The 16,734-nt window shown below is 49.3% G+C and overlaps 1 protein-coding gene across 1 annotated transcript; it reads right to left on the reverse strand.

Annotated features, from left to right (window-relative positions):
- Positions 1-680: 680 nt before the first annotated feature.
- Positions 681-7,496, reverse strand: LOC117061826 (cocaine- and amphetamine-regulated transcript protein-like). Its single transcript, XM_033174807.1, has 3 exons — positions 7,301-7,496; positions 1,924-2,007; positions 681-855 (listed from the first exon to the last, which is right to left on the reverse strand). Exons 1-3 carry the CDS (start codon positions 7,436-7,438, stop codon positions 748-750), a joined length of 330 nt encoding a protein of 109 aa, XP_033030698.1. The 5' UTR covers positions 7,439-7,496; the 3' UTR covers positions 681-747.
- Positions 7,497-16,734: the final 9,238 nt, after the last annotated feature.

Consider the following 16,734-nt stretch of genomic DNA (forward strand, 5'->3'; position numbering starts at 1 on the left):
GGTTACTCATCCCCACTGGATGAAACCAAAGGCCTCTGTTTCACGCACAGCATCCTATTGCTTTCACTGACCAGCCAGAAGGTACTAAATAGCCAATACACAGGGCAGGAATTCAGTAGCCCTTTTCTGGGGAAGTGCATGGGCACTGAGGGGATGTGAACCTACATGGTTAGGGTGGCTGGGCGGTTTGCTAGCAGCTGAAAGCCTGACCACGGCATCTCGACACCGACCTGCCAGTCTAGCATTTAATAAAATCATGAAATGATTGTGAAGCACCTCTTGCTTTTTGCTGCTGCTAGTGATGTGGTGTGCATTCCTTGTGCTAACGTTCCATCGTGTTAATTGTGGCTGGAGAAATGTACCTCTGCCGTCCAGGATCTCAGCGCCAGGCAGGCTCCCTTGCTATTGGGATACATCTGAATCTTTTGGGTTTTAAATACACAATTTCCCTTTTCCTGGTCTTCCAGCCATTCAGGATGTGGCACCCACCTACTTTAACCTGAATTATTCTCCCCTCCCTTTAGCACCTACCCATAGATTTTCAGGGGAAATAAATCCCACTTTGCACATGCTCAGAAGCTCCCTTTTATTTTTTTCCCGGCCCGGCTCCAGGGTTCCGTTGAAGCTTGCCCACTTCCCCGGATCGTAACCTGCCCCTTCATGGAGCTGGTGCATTGCGATGAGGCAAGAAGCTGGAAGTCGCCGACACAGGTGGGGAGGGAAAATGTGGCACGAAATCCCATAATTTCACAAGCACTTGAGGAGGAAAGCATTGCAGGCGGATCCGCGGGGGCAGTTGCAGAGCTTGCCAATCCGGGCGCCTTTCCTGACGGCACACAGGTCACCGAAGGAACACTGAGAAGGGGGGGGAAAGGATGGTTGAAAAAGTCAATCCCTCTTCCCAGGGAACTCTGGGAATTGTAGTTCTGAGGTGGGAGAGCAAGGCTCTCCTCCCGACAACTCAGTGCCCATAACAAACTACAGTTCCCAGATGTCCTGACCACACCCAGACCAATGAGGACAAGCGACTGGAATTTAATTTGATCACCCAACAGGTCACCAGAAGCTGCTTTAATAATAATAATAATAATAATAATAATAATAATAATAATAATAATAATAATTTATTTGTACCCCGCCCATCTGGCTGAGTATCCCCAGCCACTCTGGGCGGCTCCCAATCGAGTGTTAAAAACAATACAGCATTAAATATTAAAGGTGCTACTGGAAGGAATTTTTTATTTTTTATTTTGTTTTGACTATGGCAGACCAACATGGCTACCTACCTGTATCTTTAAACCAGACTTCCTCAACCTTGGCCCTCCAGATGTTTTTGGCGTGCAACTCCCATGATCCCTAGCTAGCAGGACCCACTGGTCAGGGATGCTGGGAATTGTAGTCTCAAAAACATCTGGAGGGCCGAGGTTGAGGAAGCCTGCTTTAAACTTTGCCCAGTGCTTTAATTCGTGCTGCCTTTGTCGAGGGAGGAGGAGAAGAGCAGAGCCAGGATTACTTGCCCCAAGGTGGCTCTAGTTCCCTCAGCCATTTGCTCTGGCGCCACCTGCTGTTGGCCTCCCAGCTTCACGCCCTATCAAGCCCAATGGGCGCCGCCCTCCCCTGGGTCTTTGTACAAGGGGTGCACTATTGTTAAGGGTGGAGGGCGGACCAGTTTTGCTATTAATCCCTCTTCCCAGGGAACTCTGGGAACTGTGTTTCTGTGAGGGGGATAAGGGGTTTCCCCCCTCACAATCCTCAGGGCCCTTAACAAACTACAGTTCCCAGAATCCTTTGGGGGAAGCCATGCCTGTGTGAAGTGGGGTGATACTGGTCCAACATTCACACCGCACCAATCCCTCCCTCCCTGGCCCTCATGCCACACCATCCCCTGCATCCATCAGCAACTATTCAGGCAGTGTCCGGTACCTTGGGAACTTGGTTGAATTTCTTCTCCCAAGTGGAAACCTTCTTATGTTGCAGCTTCTCCAGCACCTCCTGAAGTTCATCCAGCTAGAGAGGAAAGGAAGAGGTTGAGGAATTATTAAGGTGTGAGAAGAGCATCTGACATACCTGGCATGATTCCTGCTTCCATAAGAAGAAGAAGAAGAAGAGTTTGGATTTGATATCCCGCTTTATCACTACCCGAAGGAGTCTCAAAGCGGCTCACATTCTCCTTTCCCTTCCTCCCCCACAACAAACACTCTGTGAGGTGAATGGGGCTGAGAGACTTCAGAGAAGTGTGACTAGCCCAAGGTCACCCAGCAGCTGCATGTGGAGGAGCGGAGACACGAACCCGGTTCCCCAGATTACAAGACTACCGCTCTTAACCACTACACCACACTGGCTCTCCAGAGGCGGTTATTACGGCTCACAATTATTCTTGGCTCTGTCACTATTGCAGGGGTGGGGTGGGTGCACCTGTGGCCCTCCAGGTGTTATAGGACTACAACCCCCATCATCCCTGAGCATTGGCCATGCTGGCTGGGGCTGATGGAGTCCAGCGACATCTGGAGTTGCCAGAGGCTCCCCCAACTTCTGCTGTAATGAGCGCACATTACGGTCAAGAACTTGTAGGCCCCAATTGCTGTGTTGGAGCTTTCCCATCCTTTCCCTAAGAACTAGAAACTTGATGGTTTTGAAAAGAAAAAATGCACTCAACTTTTTTCGGTGGAGGGTTGGATCTTTCATAGAGCCATTTCTATGCATTTTTTTTTAAAATAAAGAATCTCGTCCTCAAGTGGATGCCTTCTGTATGGTGTTGAGACTCTTAGCTCCCACCAGCCCCAACCAGCACAGCCAGGGATCAGGGATGATGGGAGTTGTAGTCCAGTGACATTTGGAGGGTCAAAGGCTCCCTAGGCCTGGCCTAATGGACTGCCTTCATCCCACTTAGTGAGAACTTGTATCTTCCCCCGACATTTTTTCTGTTGTCCATTTAGGGATCTCTTAATCACAAGATATTTAGGGCAATTAATGGGCTTGGTTTCCATAAGAACGGGGAAAAAGAAGCATTCCAAAGGCAACGAAACACATACACTTTGTTCAGGAGAGACACAGGGCATGTTTTTTTCACACAGTGAAGAATTAGCCTTGCAGTTAGGTAATGTTAGACTTTGGACTTAATGGTCTGGGGGGGGGGGACTCTTTAGATAGTAATGTGCATTACATTACCTCCTCCAAAATGTGTTCAGCCAGGCCTGGTGTATCAGGGGACCCTGGATGCCCACTCCACCGAGTGGGGCCCTGGACTTCTGCCCTGAACTCCCACTCTGATGACGCCAGTGGGGGGAAAGTACCACCCACCTGTGTTCCAAAAGCCCTGCCCTGTCAGCGTTGCTGAGCATAAGAACTGTATTCCACTCACTGTCACAAGATTGGCTGCTGTGATGGCCACTCACTCAAATGGAAAAATGAAATGTAATGAAATGAATAACCCATGGATTTGCCTGTCGACGGCTACTGTTCATGAACGATAGCTCTATGGAACCTGCTTCTGAATACCACTTACTGGGAGGCAAGAGCTGGATAAGGGCTGTTTCTTTATTGCCCTGCTTGCAGGCTTCTCAGAGGCTTCTGATTGGCTGCTGTGGCAGCGGAATGCTGTGCTTGATGGAATGTTGGTCTGATGCAGAAGGGCTTCTCAGAGGCTTCTGATTGGCTGCTGTGGCAGCGGAATGCTGTGCTTGATGGAATGTTGGTCTGATGCGGAAGGGCTTCTCGGAGGCTTCTTATTGGCTGCTGTGGCAGCGGAATGCTGGGCTAGATGGAATGTTGTTCTGATGCGGAAGGGGTTCTTAGCAGCTTCTGATTGGCTGCTGTGGTCAGTGAAATGCTGGACTAGCTAAAATGTTGGTCTGATGCAGAAGGGCTTCTCAGGGGCTTCTGATTGGCTGCTGTGGCAGCGGAATGCTGGGCTAGATGGAATGTTGTTCTGATGCAGAAGGGCTTCTTGGAGGCTTCTGATTGGCTACTGTGGCAGCGGAATGCTGGGCTAGATGGAATGTTGTTCTGATGCAGAAGGGCTTCTCAGGGGCTTCTGATTGGCTGCTGTGGCAGCGGAATGTTAGGTTAGCTGGAATGTTAGTCTGACATGGAAGGGCTTCTCAGGGGCTTCTGATTGGCTGCTGTGGCAGCATAATGCTGGAATAGATGGAATGTTGCTCAGATGGGGAATGTCCAGAGGTTTGTGGCATTTGATGCACATAGCCTAGAGAAGCGACAACTGGAGAAAGGGGCGTGGCTCATTGGTAGAGCCTGCATCTTGCATGCGGAAGGCCCCAGGATCAATCCCCCAGCATCTCTGGGTAAGGCTGGGAGTGAACCTGGCCTGAAACCCTGGAGTGACCCTGCCGGTCAGTGTAGACAATACTGAGCCACATGGAGCAATGATCTTACTTGATATAAAGGAACATCCTCTGTTCTCATTACGGTCCATTACCATCTTCAAATATTTGAAGAGCTCTTTCTTAGTTTAGAGCAAACTTGTTCTGTTTCCCCAGAACATAGGACCTGAACCAACACGTTCAAATTGCATGAGAAATAATTAAAAACTCAACTGCTCTTTAATTTCAGTATTTTACTTTTCACCTGTCCCAATTTTTATGCCCACCTCCCTGGAAAAAATATTGCAGATGTCCAGGGGGTCAGACTAGATGATCCTTGAACCTTCTCCCAACTCTGATCCCCGCCCCCCCCTCTCTCTCACATTTTAATAGGATTCTCCCCCCCCCCCGGTCAATAGCAAATGTTTACATTGATGAATCTAACAGATTAAGTATGTCAGGTCTGGATATTAGCAGAGCATCCTGTTCCTCAGCAAGAGGGGGGAGCATCTTCTGGTCTTGTTTGGCTCATATCCAATAAATGATGCAATTGGTTCCATGTGATGGGTCCTGGTGGTACAAGCGGTTTTGAACGGTGTTTTCCTTTCTGGCAGCAGAGTCCCACCCCCACCCCTCTATCTCTGCTTCCTGTGGCCGCCTGGCAAACTTGGTCTAAGACAGATGCATCTTCAAAGCAGTTTCTGATCCAGCATGTTTCATCTCCTGGCGGAATAAACACCTAAAACCGCATGCTAAAATATGTCTCTGGATCCCTGGCTGCCAGCTCTGTTTTCCTCTCAAAGCCTGGTTCTCGCTTGCAGATAAGATAGCGGAGAAGGGGAGGTGGCGACCTAGTCGTGTTTGCTCTTACCGGTCAGAAACTGCTATCAGACTCTGATCCGGTTCTAAGAGCTATGCTCTTCCCTGTGCAAGCGTGCTCGGTCTGCTGTCATTCTCCCAGCCCCTCAGATGATATTGCTGGCTTCCTTTGTCCTCACGCTCTCCTAAAGACTTGGACCGATTCCTGATTGACGTCTGGTTCGCATTTATATCCCCACCTTTCCCTCCAAGAAGACCGAGGCGGTGTACATTTTCCTCCTCATTTAATCCCAACACAACAACCCTGTGAGGTAGGAGGGGCTGGGAGGCAGTTGTCCAGCGAGCTTCATGGCTGAGAGGGGATTTGAATCCTGATCTCCCAGCTCTACTCTAACCACTAAACCACACTGTCTTACTCTAGCTGCGGTGGCAGCTCTGAAATTGGAGCAAATGAAGAACATAGCCCTCTCCTCCCTTGCACATCCCAGTAGACTGGTATTCGCTGACCCACGGCTAGAGTGCGAGAAGAACCCTGGCGGATCTGAACTAAGGTCCATCGAGCCCAGTATCCTGTCTCCTACAGAGGTCAGCTGGAAAGGATGGGGAACCTTTGGCTCTCCAGATGGGGCTGGACTCCAGTCATCACAATGCCTTATTATTGGCCCATTCCAGATGGGGGCTCATCTCATGGGAGTTTGAGCCCATCAATGTACGGAGGACCACAGGTTCCACACTCTTAGCCTATGGGATATTGTTATTCTTATTTATTAAGTTGGTAAACTGTCCTATGCCTGCAGGACTCAGGCAGGTTCTCAACAACAACAAAAAACACAATATGAAAACACAAAATACATAATCGAAACAAGAACAACTCAATAATCCCACCCCAACACATTTTGAAAGGGCATTGAATGTCAATCAGCCAAAGGCCTGGTTAAAGAGTAACATTTTCGCCTGGCGCTTAATGAAGGTGCCACCCAAGCCTCCCTGGGGAGAGCATTCCATGTGCTGGGAGCCACAGTAGAAAAGGTCCATTTTTGTGTTGCAGAGGTAGACTGCCTCTGAGATTGGAGGCTCCATTCTTAACCATCATGGCTACTGGCCTAAGAAGTGCTTTGCTGGCGCGGACCAAAGGTACACAGACTCCATCTCTGAAGGGCATGAAGCTGAGTGGTAGACGTTCCCCATTCAATCCCTGGCATTTTCTGGTAAGGTTGGGATTGTCCCCTGCCTAAAACCCTGGAGAGCTACTGCCGGTCAGTGTAGACAATACTGAGCTAGATGGACCAATGACTGGACTCACTATAATACATGTTCCTTTTAAATTCAGCCCTTTATCCAGAACCATGGAGATGGAAATCTCACTTAATTCTTTAGGAGAAGGACTGCGGAGCAGTTGCTTTGCATGCAGAAGGTACCAGGTTCAAATCCCCAGCATCTCTAGGGAGAGCTTGGGAAACCCCATGCCTCAAACCCTGGAGAGCTGCTGCCAGTCAGAGTATGCAATACTAACCTAGTTGGACCACTGGTCTGACTCTGTATAAGGCAGTTTCCTACATTCTATAAGACAGGTCCTTCTTCTTCTTCTTCTTCTTCTTCTTCTTCTTCTTCTTCTTCTTCTTCTTCTTCTTCTTCTTCTTCGCATTTTTAGCCCACCTTCTCCCCAATATAGGGATGCGCAACCCATCCCACTGGTTCTGCTCTATACCACAAATCCAATAAGCGGACTTCTGTTTTGCCCTGGCGGTGGATATCCTTGGGTGCCCCCCCCTTTGGGCGTCGGTGTCATGAGATAGTCACCTCCAAATATCTCGAAGGGCTGCTGATTCCGACTAAACATTTATTTTTTTGGGGGGGGACGACTTTCTGACGGGAAGAGCCATTCCACAGGGGAACGGACTAACTCAGAACTCTGCTGGGAGGTTTTCAAATTCTTTTCCCGCATGGCAGAGGAGGTTCGACTTAGATGACCCTGCGCTGGGGGACCCCTCCCCACGCTACAATTATGCCAGGGAGGTTTGCCGATGGGGCTCTCGAATCCCTCTGCGCAACCTGCCCACCGGGCGCAATTTATCCGCTGCCCCCTTGCACCGTGGCAGCCCACGGACGGGGACCACCCCGCGTGCGCTTTTGCGGCGCAGACCTCGCCTCTTTCTACTCACCAGCTCTTTCTCGTGCGCCTGGTAGGCGTGCTTGAAAGGAAACTCCTGGGGTGCCCGGCTAGCTGTGGCGAGGCTTCTGTGTGCCGCCCAAATCAGGCAGAGCAGGAAGGCCACCGAGCCCAATTGGGAGCGGTCCATTGTGGACAAGGATCCCAAAGAACAAGCTGAAAGCTCAGGGCTGGGAGAGAGAGAGAGAGAGAGAGAGAGAGAGAGAGAGAGAGAGAGAGAGACGAGAGAGCTCAGAGCCACAGGAGCTGTCCACAGTGCTGAAGCCCGATGCCTTCCTTCCTCTGGCTTAGCAGGAGAGAGAGCCAGCCTGTCAGCTTCCCGTGGCTGGCGAGGCAGGCGGGGGGGGGTGTCTTGGGAAGAGAGGGGAGTGAGGTGCCCCCCCCACCAGCCTATGTCCCCACAGGCAGGGGGGGAGGCATGTGGAAGTGGTGGGTGGGTGTGGGGAAGAGAGCTAGGCACACAGCTGGGTGCAAAATTGCTGTTGGCAGCCCCCATGGGTGGGCACGTGGGGTGCTTAAGCAGGAGAGGGGAGGGGGCTCTGGTTGACTATTTATCAGAGGTTTACTCTGCAAATTGCAATTTTGGCAAGCGGCGGGAGGCATTAGATTGAGCAGAGAGTCTCATCCATCATCTTGGCCGGGGGCCCAGCGCTTTGCTGGGAGCAGAATGGGCTGGGAATTAGCTCGCTCCCCCGCCCAATAACTGTTGATTCTGATGTGCCTCCCCGAGCATCTCTGAGCCTAATGATCTGCTATTATTCTGTCCTGTTATTATTAGAATTAATCATTGCTGGAGAGCGTCGTTGTGTCCAAAAGCACTTATAAATCCTGGCCTTGTTTATCTGTCTTCATTCTCCCTCCCTCCCTATGCCCTCCTGTCTTGAATGTCTAGAACACTTGCTTTGCATACAGAAGGGCCTGGGTTCAATCCTCAGGTAGGGCTAGGAGAGGCCCCTTGTCCGAAGCCTTGGAGAGCTGCTGCCAGTGAGTGTAGGTAATTCTGAGCTAGATGGATCAATGGTCTGCTTCGGTATGAAGCAACTACCTATGTCCCTCTGTAAAGCAGCCCTTTATTCAGAACCACGAGGACTAGAACCTTAGAGTCACAGAACTGTAGAGTTGGAAGGGACCCAGAGGGTCATTTAGTCCAACCCTCAGCTAAAGAATCCATGACAGATGGCCATCCAACCTCTGCTTTAAAACCTCCTTTGAGAGCCCACCACCTCCCGAGGGAGTCCACTCCACTGTCAAACAGTTGTCAGAAAGTTTTTCCTGATGTTTAGTTGGAATCTCCTTTGTTGTAACTGGAGGCCATTGGTTCAGGTCCTACCCTCCAAAGCAGGAGAAAACAATCTTGCTCCATCTTCTATGAGACAGCCCTTGAGATATTTGAAGACGGCTATCATATCTCCTGCAGTCTCCTCTTTTCCAGGCTAAACATACCCAGCTCCATCAACTGTTCCTCATAAGGCTTGGTTTCCAGAATCTTAGCCAGGGGTAGGCAACATAAGGCCCAGGGGCCGGATGCAGCCCATTCACCTTCTCAATGCGGCCCACGGACGGTCCAGGAATCAGCATGTTTTTACATGAGTAGAATGTGTCCTTTTATTTAAAATGCATCTCTGGGTTATTTGTGGGGCATAGGAATTTGTTCATCCGCCCCCTTTCAAAATATAGTCTGGCCCCCCCACATGATCTGAGGGACAGTGGACCGGCCCCCTGCTGAAAAAGGTTGCTGACCCCTGCTCTCAGCCAATCTTGGTTGCCCTCCTCTGCACACCTTCTAGCTTATAAATATCCTTCTTAATTTTTTAAAGGAAATGGTCGTGGGTCAGTGCCAGAGCCACTGTTTTTTAAATGTAGAAGGTCTCAGGTTCAGACCCCAATGGCATTTCCAGGTAGGGGTGAGAATGTAGGTTGCCCTAAACAGCTCAGTGGTTGGTTTCTGTCTCTGAGGCAGCAATTAAAAGGCAAGAAAAGAGAAGATGTGTTTGTCATCCACCCACTTACCTGTCCAGCTCCCCCCTCCCGCCCTGCCTTAAGTTTCCCTCTGGCTAAATTCCCTTGCCTTGTACGTTAATCTGTATCCATTTATCCTTTTGACAATTTGATCTTTGCTTTCTTCAGAAAACATTTAATGATGTTCCAAGGCTTCACACACACACACACACACACACACACACACACACACACTTTTGAAGCAAAGTAATCAGTGTGACCCAGTTACAGGTAGGCAGCTGTGTTGGTCTGCCATATTCAAAACAAAATAAAAAATTCCTTCCAGTAGCACCTTAGAGACCAACTAAGTTTGTTCTTGGTATGAGCTTTCGTGACCCAGGTGGTGCTGTGGGTTAAACCACAGAGTCTAGGGCTTGCTGATCAGAAGGTCGGCGGTACGAATCCCTGCCACAGGGTGAGCTCCCGTTGCTCGGTCCCAGCTCCTGCCCACCTAACAGTTCGAAAGCACATCAAAGTGCAAGTAGATAAATAGGGACCACTCCAGCGGGAAGGTAAACGGCGTTTCCGTGCGCTGCTCTGGTTCGCCAGAAGCGGCTTTGTCATGCTGGCCACATGACCCGGAAGCTGTGTGCCGGCTCCCTCAGCCAATAAAGCGAGATGAGATCCGCAACCCCAGAGTCAGACACGACTGGACTGATGGTCAGGGGTCCCTTTACCTTTTAATCAGTGTTATTGGGAGGGAGGTGGAAATCAGGGATCAAGATCGTGCCTTTTGCCAGTTAAGGTTGCCATATTAAAATGAGCCAGTTTGCCCCTCTATCAAGTTAATTGCCATATTAAATGAGCCAGCTTGTTCTTCTGCCAGTTAAGCTTGCCAATTTAACCATCAGTGACTTAACTACAGGAGTTTGGGGCACAGAGAAAATCAGGCAGCCCTTTCCGATGGACCCTGTACTAGTGAAATTCTATCCTGCGAGAGAGTTGGCCATCTCAGCACCTTCCTCACCCACTTTTCAGCAGGCCTTGAAAATCCCTGCTAGTTCAAGGAGGGCTGGGGTAACTTCCCTCAGCACGAGGGCCACATTTTCCTCATGGAAAACATTCTGGGGCCTCCCGCATACTTGTGGTGGGAGGGGCCAGGTTCAAAAAGTGGGGTGTCCTTAGGATGTCCCTATTTTTATTGGAGAAGTGTTGGAGGGTATGGAGTTATCCGACCCCCCGAGCCGTCTGAAGGCAATCCTGTATAGGGAAGGTTTTTTTAAAAAAATGTTTAATGTTTTACTATGTTTTTATATATGTCGGAAGCCGCCCAGAGTAACTGGGGCACCCTAGCAAGATGTGTGGGGTATAAATAGTAGAATTACCATTATGGAATGGGATGTCCCTTTTTTCATTGGAGAAATGTTGGAGGGTATGCACGTGGCGTTGTCGCAGTTCAAGGATAAAGTCCAGCCAGCCAAAAAAACCTGAGGAGTACGTGAAGCAGGTTTGATCTAGGAGAGTCCCGGGGGCCTGATAAAAAGGATTGGGGGGGGGTGCATTTGCCCCACTGCAGCACTTGAGACTCTTCAACCCTGAGTTAAAAGTTGCTGTTGCTTTCTCTGCTATTGATTTTGCTGTTGCTTTCTCTGCTTTAAATTGTTCGGAATTGTTTCTGTTGGACTTGCTGTGCTGGACTCGAGAGTGTTGCTAGGCTCATTATCCTTTTAATGAATTGATTTCATCTTCGTTTTGTGTCTTAAAAGCTGGCTTGGGAGGGCCTTGCCTCTGAAAGCACCACAAGAACTCTGGCAGGAAGCAAGTAGATCCGTTTCCATGCTCTGAAATCTTGCTCTCTGGACACACCAAGGCACAAGAAGGTTTATTGGCAACTCTCCTGGTGGTTTTGTTTTGTTTTGTGAGATGGGGAAAGGAAAAAAAACCGGTTGTTAGCTTTGTCCTTTCCCAGCAGGACTCCTGTGTCTTTTAAAGGCCTCCTGGCAGGCGTAAATGCAAGTGGAGAAGCTTCACTCATCAGTGTGACTCTGTGCTGTGGAAGGGGAAAGCCTGACCTGTTGAATTTCTGCCTCGCTCGCTTGTAGGTGGTGTGAAACGGAGGAGCAAAAGATGGCAAAAGGACTGCTGGCTTTGGCCAGGAAGCAAGGATGCAGGTTGCCAGAATAACTGAGATGGTTTAGTGCCACTGTCAGTTTGGCAGTTGATATGGCAAAAAAAAAAATGGCACATGGCTGTCTTTCCCCTACGTAATGATCCAAAATTCTAAAAGTGCAGGTCCGAGCAAGGATGTATTATAGGACATATTGGAGGGGCAGGCAGGAGAATTTATGATGTTCTGGAATTTAGCTGTGATTCCGGCGTTGCAGGAGGTTGGACTAAATTAACTTTGGAATCCCTTCCAACTATCCAATTCTATTATTCTATGTAAATGTCCTAAAGAAAAGGCCTGGATTGAGCAAATCCTGCGGCCCTCCAGATGCTGTGGACTCTCCTTCCTTGGAGGTTTCTAAGCAGAGGTTGGATGGCCATCTGTCATGGATGCTTCAGTTGACATTCCTGCCTTGCAGGGGGTTGGACTGGATGACCCTCAGGGTCCCTTCCAACTCTGCAATTCTATGATTCTATCTAAATGTCCTAAAGAAAAGGCCTGGATTGAGCAAATCCTGCCGGCTTTATAGGATTTTATATTTCTGAAAGCCATTGGTTTATATATATCCATAGAAGTTTTCCAGTAGGTCATTGTTTTAAATTATTTTTTGTTGGTGTAGGTAGGGAGATTAATTTAACAACAACACCCCCCAAACTACCATCACCTCTAAGTAAATCTTGCCTCATTTCTACCAGTCGTTCTGTTGTGCCCCCCGCCCCCCCATTCCTCACACACTCTGTTCCCTGACCTATTTACTCTGGCTCCCTCTGCCAAGCGCAGGCTTCTGACATGTGGGTGATTACATAAGGGATGGACAAAACCATAATCATGGATTCCTCCAGAGGATTAGGATTAATCACATCCTGCCAGAAGCAGGAAATTCATCCAGATTACAGGACCTGCAGCTCTGCTGCCGCAGACTGGGTTGCTCTCTAGAGCGCCCCCTGCAGCTAGGAATGAAAAGAGAGGGCCTTCTTGGTGGTGGCTCCACAGATATGGAATTCCCTCTCTCAGGAGTGCAGATGGTTCCTTCCGCGCAGGCCTCTGAATGGGCACTGAGGACACACTTGTTCCGGACACCCTTTGAGGAAAGAAGCAGTGGACATTCAAACCCATGGGGTCCTCCCCATGGACTACAAATCCCATCATCCCTGACGATTAGGTCATACGATGTTTCTATTTTCCTTAATATATGTAGGGTTTGGTGTCATCATTGATTGTGTAGGTTCTCTGTTGTTCGCTTGTGTTTCTTTGGTGGTGAGAGAGGTCGGGATTGGCGTAGGGTGTGATTGTTCATTTGTGGTTGGCTGTGGTGATCTTTGGTTTCCTGTGTGAGTGGGGTTAGTGGGCGTTTTGGATCAGGTTAGCCATATTGATTTGCATGCTGTCGGTAGATTTTTGTCGTTGTCTTGTTGGGCTGTGTGTGTGATGAAGGGGAACCATACCGGGGTGAAGGTGTCTTCTTCTGTTTGTCCCCGTGTCAGTTTCAGCTTACTGGTTAGTTCTTCTAGTAGGGCTGTTTCCCATACTACTTGGTACCATTGGTCCATGTTTACTCCTGACAGGTATTTCCAGTGTCTGGTTATGATGTTTCTGGCTGCTGAGAGTAGATGGGTTATGAGTTCTTTGTGTTGTAAGTGGGCATTATTGTCTTGGAAGATGTTTAGTAAGACCAATTCTGGGGTGGTTTCTAACACTTGCTTGGTTATTTTACATATTTCTCGTGTGGTTGTTGTCCAGAATGTTTGGATTTTGGGGCACTCTCACCACATGTGGAAGCATGTGCCTGTGGAGGTGCACCCTCTCCAGCATTTTGGTGAGGTTCCTGGGCGTATTAGCACTAATTTTCTTGGCGCTCACCATGCTATCTTGAACCACACGTGACCTTCCACTTCTCTGCTGATACCTTGCAGTGAGCAAAACTTCTTCTTGGTGCTCCTGATGCTGCTAAATGCAGCCAAGGAGGGTGGAAGAGTCAAGGACAGTTTCTAAGCCACCCAATTTAGCTGGTGTGCTAACTCTAAACATAATCCAACCGTGGGAGAGGAGCTGCTCAAGATACGGACCAAGCACTTGGCACAATTTGGAAACATGAGTGAAACTGCACCAACACCCTGACCATTGGTCATGCTGGCTGGGGCTGATGAGTGTTGGAATCCCACAACAGCTGGGTGGGGTGGGGGGCATTCCCTGCTTCACAACTCTGCAAACGCATTTAAATGAATGATCCCTGATTGGCTGGGATGTGTGTCTAGGACAAGGGTGAAGAACCCATACATAGCCTTCCAGATGTTGCTGGACTCCAACTCCCATCAGCCCTGATGGTTGGCTGTGCTGGCTGGGGCTGATGGGAAATGGAGACCCAGCTGGCAACTCTGACCTTGGGCCAACTCTGGCAACTGTGGGATGTAAAACGCAGGAGCAGTCAAACACAACATTGCTAGAGTGGACATAGAAAGGGAACTCTAGGCCAGCCAGTAGGAACTTGCTGTTTCCCCTGGGCTGGGATGACTTCCTCTGTGTAACAGGAGATGGGTGTTGTCTCACCTGGGCAGGTTAACACAAAACCACAGGGACCACACTCCATCTACCTCTCTCTCTCTTTTTGGACAAAGGAACAACAAGAGAACACAAATGGGACTGTTTTTCCCTTATGGAACAGTATCCTGAGTAAATGTTACTTTTACTAAGTTTAAGCCTGCCTCTGGGATCCAATTGTGAACAGGTGATTTCTCGTGAGTAAACGTTTTATGCTTTTATGGAAGACTGTGTATTGTCTTATTTTGAGAGGGATTAAAGGGGAAAATACCAGGACATTTATTACAAGGTTTTAACAAACCTGAGCAAGCTATCTGCTGCCTGTGTGTGTTTAAAAGGGGAATGAGAACTCTGCTAATTTCTGGGACTTGTAAGCACAAGTTGGAATAGGTTATCTTAAACAATATATCCTCTCCTGCATCCCAAAACATTCCCACAGCAACACGGTTACCAGACCTCAGCGTGTCATCCACAGGGGCAAAGGTTCATTTACCCGCTCGGCACACAATGAGATCGATTCCCCTCCTCTCCCCTGCCACGAACCCCCTTCCTCAAAAGGGCAAAAAGGATGGTCCGTATGCAACAGGAGAAACGGACAGGTGGATCCGACCTCAGAAATGTCAACATTCCAGTGCCGGTTGCGGAACATTTCAACCTCTCAGGACCTCTGTCACTGACCTCGCTGTCCCTGTTCCTGAAAAAATGGACCTTTCGCGTAATATACACATTTGTTCTGCACGCAGCCTTGCCAAATGCACAGAAATTTCCACAAGGATTATATTTCTGCAATATAATGTGTTTCTGTATCCCGTCTTTGTTATTATATGCATTCTTAGGCACGCTTCATTCCAGTATATGCATCTTTGTATAACTGACTCGGCTGGAGGATGGCACTACAAAATCCAGATTTTGAAGGACGGCTGTGTTTCTGTTTGCACACCGTTTCGGAAAGCGTTGAATGAGTAAAGTATTCGCCTTCCGGTGCGAGCCAAATCAGATTTCTGCCCCCTACCCTGGATCTTCCTGAACGGGTTGTCAGGTGACCCACCCCCCTGAATGAGATCACCCACCGCCGCTTCCATCCAGGGCCTTGCCTCATTAAAATGTTCCGCCGCAAACGTGGGGCTCATGGATCAATGTCCTCGTAGTGGAGAGACTTGATTGATTCCTCCTCCACCCTGATCTTGAAAATGAATCAAGTCCTTTGCAGCCGCAACTAATGAGGACTCCTACGCCTCTCTCGGCCAAGAGTTTGGGAGCAAGCCATGCGAGACGTCAGGCGCAAGCAGGTTTTTATTATTGCTTGCCACGCTCGACATTTGTCTTCTGAGATAATAAGGACCCGTCGGATCTATACAACAATTACACGATACGGCAGCGCAGCGGTGATGTCGTTGTGGGGGCGAGGAGGGGGGAGATGCGTCAAGAAACTTCTGCAATAAACCGGGGGGCAGGTGAGTACACATTGTAAAACGGAAACACAGCCCGAAAGAATCAATCAAGCTTGGTTACCAATTTTGTTTACATGAAGACGACATCGCGGCGCCTCTGCAGAGTTGCCAACTGACCAGGAAGTAAACCTGGCTGCTTTGCTCCTGTGTCTTTAACATGAGGCTGGGCCGAAGCTGATCACAGGCATGGAGCTCACATGGGGTGTTTTTTGTTTGTTTGTTTTTTTACATTGTGGGCGCAGAGGAGCTCCTACAATAACTGGCCGAGAAGTTGGCAACCCTGCTTGTCAGCATTACACACACACACACACACACACACACACACACACACACACAGTGTTGCTCTTGTGCTTTTAACAGGGGGAAAGATGAAAATGGGGAAATAAAATACACACAAGCAGCTGTCTCACATGAGGCAGACGAGGTCTCTCGGGGGGGGGGGGTAGGATTAAAACCAAGGGAGTGGAAATGTCAGAGGAACGGATTTCGGCTGAACATTAGGCAGGAGAAACTTCCCAATATTGAGAGCGGTTCAGCTGCAGAACGAATAGGATACAATAGAATCATGGAGTTGGAAGGTTCATCTAGTCAACCTGCTGCAATGCAGGCATCCTGCCCCCAGGGCCGGCGTGCCCATTAAGGCAAACTAGGCAATTGCTTGGCCGGGGGGGGGGCGCAGGATGGGCTAGCAGCAGCTTCTCCGCTGTAGCGGAGAGGTGCTGCTGCTTGCCCCCTACACCACCCCCGGCTTACGCTAAAGCAGGCTTTGGCGGGGGGTGGGACGGGCGAGCAGCAGCTTCTCCGCTGCAGCGGAGAAACTGCTGCTTGCCTCTCCACCACCCCCCACCTCCCGCTAAAGCAGGCTTTGGCCGGGGGGTGTGTGTGCCAGAAAGTGGTCTGCCTAGAGCCAGAAGAAGTTGGAGCTGCTCCAATAAGTCTGAGGATTCGGTGAATGGGAGGGTTGTTAGACAGGATGCAAAACAGGAGGCATAAGGGTTGTAAGTTCAATATCTGCTGGAGAAGCCGGAAGGAGTCTTCAGAAGGGTCATCTTGAGTAATGATGGCAGAGGCTTTGTTAAACAGATAGCTCTGGACGGCTCTGTTTTTGCAATAAATCCTCCTATTTAATTAGCTATGCTTACTGTGTTATCGAGCTGGGAACCTGGACTCCTGACACCGGCTAAACATCAGGAAGAACTTTCTGACAGTAAGAGCAGTTTGACAGTGGAAGGGTCTCTTTCCTTAAGCAGAGGTTGGATGGCCACCTGTCATGGATGCTTTAGCTGAGATTCCTGCACTGCAGGGGGTTGGATTAGATGACCCTTGGGGTCC

This window comes from Lacerta agilis, chromosome 17 (assembly GCF_009819535.1).
Source record: "Lacerta agilis isolate rLacAgi1 chromosome 17, rLacAgi1.pri, whole genome shotgun sequence".
In the NCBI taxonomy this organism is placed as follows: Eukaryota; Metazoa; Chordata; class Lepidosauria; order Squamata; family Lacertidae; genus Lacerta; species Lacerta agilis.

Bases quoted from the DNA above. Each gene is read 5' to 3' on its own strand.
- LOC117061826 (XM_033174807.1), bottom strand. From the start codon at position 7,438: ATGGACCGCTCCCAATTGGGCTCGGTGGCCTTCCTGCTCTGCCTGATT. The intron at 2,008-7,300 runs GTGAGTAGAAAG...TTTCCTCTCTAG, and splicing joins AGGCGCACGAGAAAGAGCTG to CTGGATGAACTTCAGGAGGT. The intron at 856-1,923 runs GTACCGGACACT...CCCCCTTCTCAG, and splicing joins AATTCAACCAAGTTCCCAAG to TGTTCCTTCGGTGACCTGTG.